The 7,140-nt window shown below is 35.5% G+C and overlaps 1 protein-coding gene across 1 annotated transcript; it reads left to right on the top strand.

The window, feature by feature from the left end:
- Positions 1-5,518: 5,518 nt before the first annotated feature.
- Positions 5,519-6,268, top strand: LOC137731569 (major strawberry allergen Fra a 1-3-like). The gene has a single exon (XM_068470708.1). It carries the CDS (start codon positions 5,598-5,600, stop codon positions 6,075-6,077), a length of 480 nt encoding a protein of 159 aa, XP_068326809.1. The 5' UTR covers positions 5,519-5,597; the 3' UTR covers positions 6,078-6,268.
- The last annotated feature ends 872 nt before the right edge of the window (positions 6,269-7,140 follow it).

The raw sequence follows: 7,140 nt of genomic DNA on the forward strand, positions 1-7,140 counted from the left end.
TCTGCGCAGTTGGTGGCTCGTGGGAGGAGTGTTTGATGTTGAAAATTAGGCTACATTGAAGTACATTTAATCATTAAAATCGATTATCTCCAAACTTAAATTGCGTTCAAGAATTTTTTTTGCCTTTCTTATACTTTTCATTGACTTGCAGCTGCATCAGTTTGAGACTCTCTTGAAAGTGAGCTTATCATCAAAAGTACATTTTCAACTAATCATTTTTGACTCAGACATACTCCTTTACATCACAGTTTGATATGTTTCAAGAGCCAAGGGCTGAAATCTTTATTTCGATCTTAGTGGCGACGTGCATGGATATTTTCCTGTGGTTGATCAAATATAATGTGTTTTTTGCTTGAAAATTCATTTTGTACCGACGTTAAACGGGCTTCCAAATAATTGGATAATTCTATCCACCGCCAAAGATGCTGTAGAGACCCGGAAAATCCTTTTAAGATTCTTTACAATCCTTTATTTTCCTACGGTTGTATAAAAGTGATTGCACATTGGTAGATGTCTGATAACTGTTTTGCATATATGATATGTATATGAGACCTTGGCCACTCACCCTAAAGTCAATAATTAGTTGCTGAGTGAATTCTACATCGAAAAATTATCTTAGCTATTTGTCCTGATGCCAATTGGTTTTAGAGTACAACCATATATAACATTCTTTATGGATCATAAACAGTTAATCCACATGTAAGAGGGAGGAGAAGGACTTGAAAGAAACTACTCCGATGCTAAAATTAGTGTGTATGCATGAAATTCTTTAGCTTTATCCATGTTTCATGGTGGTGGGTATAGGTTAGTTAATTATATCCCGACTCCCTCAAGTTTACGGTGCTAGTTATTTATTTTTAGGAAACTAATAAAAAGTTCAAAAAAACTTTAGCTTTAATGAAAAATGATAAATAAAAGTGCAGTGAATAGTACTAGAAAAAGATAAAAATGTGATTTTTCGTTAAAAGTGAATAGTACCAGGAGTATTTCGTTAAAACTCACTTTATTTTTTTGTTCTTAATTTTACTCCCACTAATGCTTCTTTTTTATCTCCAAACATGTGCCCTTCAAGAGTAACAACAATAACAACAAAACATTTTCTCATTAAATAGGGTCCGCTAATGTGCCCTTCGAGAGTGCGGAGAGGAATATTCTACGTGGAAGTTTATATCATTTGAAATTTCATTATATCTTCGATCATGACATGTGATGTGGTGCGGAGAGGAATATTCTATGTGCAAGTTTATATCATTTGAAATTTCATTATGCCATGTGCATGATCTTCGATCATGACATTTGATATTTGGGGCCTTCCCCTATTAGTACTACGTTGGGAGTTAAGTGGGTTGTTATTTTCGTGGATGATTGCACTCATATGATCTAGTATTGGAGCTAGAGAACAAGATCATACTACCATGTGATGGGTGGGTTGCCTTGGCCTGCGTGATGATGCTGGGTCCCTTGGCCTGTGTGTTGGGTGAGTACCTCGTAGTTGTCGATATGTGGATCTCTCACGTGTGACTCACTAGTTGGGTCCCAAGTGGAGGGTCGGGTTGAATATCCCACATTAGGCAGAGATAGAGAAAAATAAGAGTTTAAATATCCTAACCCCACACCAACATATACCGAGGTCCTTTGTGATAGAACCTCACACGTGTTGAAGTGTGCAAGGGAATTAATAAGTTAGGGACAATATCGGTGTTGTTGAAAGTGGGCATTTAGCCTGTTTCTTTGATAATTTGACAGTATCAACATGAGGACTCTCATTAAATTGCAATGTTATGTGTTGCCAAGTGTTTTAGTCAAACGAGTTTGGATGATTGATTTAAAATATCATTGCGTTAGTGTTTCTGAAACTTCGAGATGATATTTAGAATGAACTTCTTTGATTAGCTCGAATAGTAATGAGCAATAATAAGTCGAGGTAATATTTATACACTATTTAATCGATTCTATGTCACGACTTTAGTTTTGTTTTATGCATGCATGCTTGTTTTTCTTTTTACGTATTCTACTAGAAGAAAGTTGAGGTTCTACCGTAAAATTAATTGGCAATATGAGGAGTAGCACAATTACTTATAAGCACATGTAACATCATTTCTTTCTCCGTTGTGAGATTTACTTTCAACATACCCTCTTAGGTGTGGCGAATTTTCAAGTCTAGCATTTGGACAATACAAATAGGGCGATGTACATCACGTGTAGTGATTGGACATCACACGCATGACAACATGCTCTGATACCATGAAGAAACTTTTTAGGCTCAGCATGGTCCACCTCCAATATTGTCGATATTGTCCCAATTTAATCACATATTATTTGGTATTGAGTTTTGTCACAAAATGTCTCGATAATATTACTAGTGGAAACTCTCATATAGTAATTGTATATTATGTCATATAACTAATGTACAATACTATTCTCCAATATGCAGCCTCACGAGTTGCTCGACATGGGGTCACAAAAGGAAACCAAATACCACATTGGAAACTAATCAAGCCAACATTCCAATGCTAATGCAAATTTTTTAAGAGCCCAATCATCATTTAGGGACTAGTGTCAACGCAACTTTTCAAAACCAATTAGTCAATATCATCAAGTTGGTACTAGCGCAACTTTTTGATAGCCCAACTTGAGGTAAATTCGAGCCTGAAAAATCGGGCTTGAGACGTGTAGAAAGAATAGTCTGCTCTGATACTATGAAGAAAATTAAGGCCATATTCTCTAACACGCCTGCTCACTAGTGGCCCGACACGAGGTCACAAGGGAAACTAATTCCCACATCGGGAACTAATCAAGTCACTGTACTTGGAGCTAACATAATCTTTATATATAAACCTCTTTTGGGGTCACAAGCTTCACCAAAAATTTTTGGACAAAATGCCCCCAAAACAAAAAATTTCAAAAGCAACCCAAAATAATGCATGGGTATTTTTATCATTCTAATAGTGTTTGTTTAATAATTAATTCTTTTTGTACATTTTTTTAAGTACCTCATAATAGGCTAACAATAATGTGATTCAATCAGTTGTTCATTAAATATTATTTTCTCCATTTTTAAACACGTTCAAAACATTTTAAGAGGCGTGCCGATTATAAAAAGGATCTTTTGCACGTGCATAATACTGTGATTAAATTAGTTGTCAAATAATTTTTTTTTAACAAACAATATTATCTACATGGGGAGGGGTGGACTTAAGCCTCACAATAAGCTAGCAATAATATGACTCAATCAGTTGTTTATTAGATATTATTTTCTCTATTCTTAATGTAAATTCAATAGAATGTTGATGAAATTGAAAGACCGAATTTATTATGTGAATTCAGCTGCTTTGATGGTTTGTGAGGAGTTTTTTTTCTAGCATGATTTAAGATTATTCATTTACTTCAAATATTTGACTTTCATTTTGTCAATTTATGCATATAAACACATTTAAAACGTGTAAGTCGTGAGTAGCATGCCGTGATTCAAAAAATGTCTTTTGCGCGTGCGTGAGCACATGCATGAAGGCTAGTTTTTCGAAAGCCGAGTCATTATTGAGGACTAGAGCCAATGCATCTTTTTGAGGCCCAATATTTTTAAGGTTGAGTTTCGAAAGCCCAGCTTAAGAAGGTGAATTCGATCCCAGAAAATTGAGCCAGGGCATGTCGAAGGAATATTCTGCTTTGATACCATGAAAAAAGTTGAGGTTCCATTATAAAATCAATTGACAATATGAAGAATATACATATAAGCATTGCAAGATTCTATATTTCTTTGATGTGCGATGGATACTCTCAACAATACATTTAGTGCTTTTCATAAAAAACCTAAGGGAAATTTTATTTGAACCCATATAACTTCTTTCTGCACCCAACTTAAATTTTAAATGTGAATTGCCTTTTTTACCCTATTGCATGATTACAATCAAGTACAAGATGAAATTAACTATAAGATTAAAATTTATCACTAAAACCACTCAATAATGAAACCCTATCATCACATCAAACCCTACTATCATGCAATCTTTATCTTCATTCTAGTTAAAATTCCAAGATGCTTTCATAGGGAAAAACGTACTCTTCCTGACCGAAGGATAGTGATTTTCAAGTTTTGAATCCTCCAATTGAGGTATGAATTGATTTATGCAATTTTTTCTTCTTTTGATTTCATTTTTTTGGTATCTAAGAGCAAAATTAACGCATTCACTGTGACGCACGCCTAGAAGATAAACCTAAGTTAAAGACGGTAATAAAATAAATGTTCAATTTATAGCCTAGACTAGAGATGTAATTTTCTTGGCCTTTTGGCTGAGAACTATAGCATCCCCATAGATTAGTATGTACTTGTTTATGGGAAAACAGTCTTTCTGATAAAATACAGTCTCGTATGGAGAGCACACAGCAAACTATCTTTATGCTTTCTAAACTGCAAGTTGCCTATTTTGTATAACTTAACCATTGATTCATTGAATATAATTTATAAGCTCTAAATAATTAAGCTTGAACTTGGAAAATGTAAAGCAAGGATCGAACATTAGTATTGAGATGATACAATTTTTTTAACTTGACTCAATTGTATATCGAAGTGACTCGTATTGCACCATATCCAGTATCTACCAGGTCCTTGACTTTGTCAGAGTGACAAATATGAAGCAAAAAAAAGATTAAGCACAAGACAAATGTGATATATATTGCACCCTTTAAGCCTTGAATGAGTTGTACAATATTGATTTTGGGTTTTTATTTTTTGAATGGGTGCAAAGATAAATTTTATAAATTGAATTAAGTTTGTGAGAGTAATTTAGGTTGTGAGTTTGGGTTTAAAGAGATATTGATAGTTTAATTAAAAGTAATATGAAAATAGAGAATAAATTGTATGTAAAAAAAAGTTATATGAGTTTAAATAAAAATTTCTAAACCTAATCAACTTTCAATCCCTAATTTGACGAGTCAGTAGGTGTCGACTGTCACGGGAAACGTTGATCAAAGATGCGATAACAAATGCTAAACAATTCGACAACAAAAATTGAATTATTAAAAAGTCGGCTGTGTATAACAGCGCAAGACACACCGCATCGCATTGCATTTGTATGATCGGACAAAAAAAAAAAAACTAAATTATTGTACGTCATCAGGATAAAATTAATTTCTCTCAGCTTTGCTTAATGATTCATATCATCCAGTCTATGGGTGCATGCAGCCCAAGCGGGTTTCAATAGCCCACGGACAATATTGTTTTATTTGAGCTATATATATGATCATTTTTTCTTATAAAATAGGAAATGACAGAGAAACTAAAAGAAAATTAGGTTAGTCCACCTCGCGGAGCAATTGGGCATTTCTTTATTCAATTTCCAGATGGTTCTTTCCTTGATTACATTACAAATTTCCTTATACAAAAGTAATGGTTCCCACGTCTACGACGAATAGAACCCATTTAACAGTTAGGAGCATGCGTAAACCTTTTGATCCACACCTTCAGCCTCGGCCTATAAATACCTATACATCCTCCTCACTTCTTCACACCTCAAAATCTCCCAATACATCATCTTTCTTTCTTAGTCTTCCTCTACATCAGTTATTATTTTCCCACATCCTAAACACATCTCAGAATCATGGGTGTTTTCACATACGAATCTGAGTTTACTTCTGTCATCCCCCCTGCTAGGTTGTACAATGCCTTTGTCCTTGATGCTGACAACCTCATCCCCAAGATTGCACCACAGGCAGTGAAGAGCACTGAGATCCTTGAAGGAGATGGAGGAGTTGGAACCATTAAGAAGATCAACTTTGGTGAAGGTAGCACATACAGCTATGTGAAGCACAGAATCGATGGGCTTGACAAGGACAACTTTGTGTACAAGTATAGTGTGATTGAGGGAGATGCTATCTCTGAGACAATTGAGAAGATCTCTTATGAGACTAAGTTGGTAGCTTCTGGCAATGGTTCCATCATCAAGAGCACCAGCCACTACCACATCAAGGGTGATGTTGAGATCAAGGAAGAGCATGTCAAGGCTGGCAAAGAGAAGGCCTCCCACCTCTTCAAGTTGATTGAGAACTACCTCTTGGAGCACCAAGATGCCTACAACTAAACATTGTTTGTTGCTGCATTCATGTGTTATTCAGTCTCGTGTCATCTTTTCCATGATATATTGGTGTGATTTTATTCCCTTTTATATTCTTTTTCCCTTCGAAAACTGGCTTCTACGTAATATTGAAGGTTTGATTAAAGAGTGAATGCTGTATTTCCTTTCATCTGCAATAATAAATAAAAATGAAATTTATGGATCTGATGATTCTTGCAAGTTTTGTTTTGCAATATTATTGGGCCTCAAAAAGATGAAATGAAAAATCTGATTTCATTTTCCTTGTAAACCAATTTGTAAATCATACCATAATACGTGCCCATGAGCCAACACACCCACGGTGATGATTTAAGAGTTTGTTTCCTCATCTTTGGTGTAGCATGACTCACATCCGTTGGCGGTTCTTACTTCTTGCAATCTAATTTTTCTTAGTTGGTCTGGCTTCTGATTTTTCAGATTAGTGCATATCATGGCATACAGGTTAGATCCCCTTTCCTAATGTGTTATTATATTTTTATTCCCAAAATATTTGGTGTTTCAAACCTTTATAACTTTTAGAGGGGTTAGGCTCATGACATCCTCTATTTTTCTTGTATATCTCATTTTGCTTTCAAGAAGGATCGCTTTTATGTCTTCCCTCTTTTATTTGTATTTTTCTTGTTGTCTTAAAGAGGGTTAGATTTATGTCTCTTTTTTTTTCTTGTATATTCCATTTTGTTTTAGAGGTATAAGGTTTATATTCCGCTCAATTATGTCACAGCTTGGCTTGGGACAGATCACTTCCCGGGCCCGCTCCACCACCGTAGCGCAATATTGTCCGCTTTGGGCTTACCATTCTCTCACGGTTTTGTTTCTGGGAACTCACGAGCAACTTCCCAGTGGGTCACCCATCATGGGAGTGCTCTAGCCCCCTTCTCGCCTAACTTCGGAATTCCTACGGAACCCGAAGCAAGTGAGCTCCCAAAAGGCCTCGTGCTAGGTAGAGATGAGAATATACATATAAGGATTACTCCCCTGGGCGATGTGGGATGTCACAATTAGATGTAATTTTTTTTATTCAATAATTTTT

The sequence above is a fragment of the Pyrus communis genome, chromosome 4, assembly GCF_963583255.1.
Source record: "Pyrus communis chromosome 4, drPyrComm1.1, whole genome shotgun sequence".
NCBI lineage: Eukaryota > Viridiplantae > Streptophyta > Magnoliopsida > Rosales > Rosaceae > Pyrus > Pyrus communis.

Bases quoted from the DNA above. Each gene is read 5' to 3' on its own strand.
- LOC137731569 (XM_068470708.1), top strand. From the start codon at position 5,598: ATGGGTGTTTTCACATACGAATCTGAGTTTACTTCTGTCATCCCCCCT.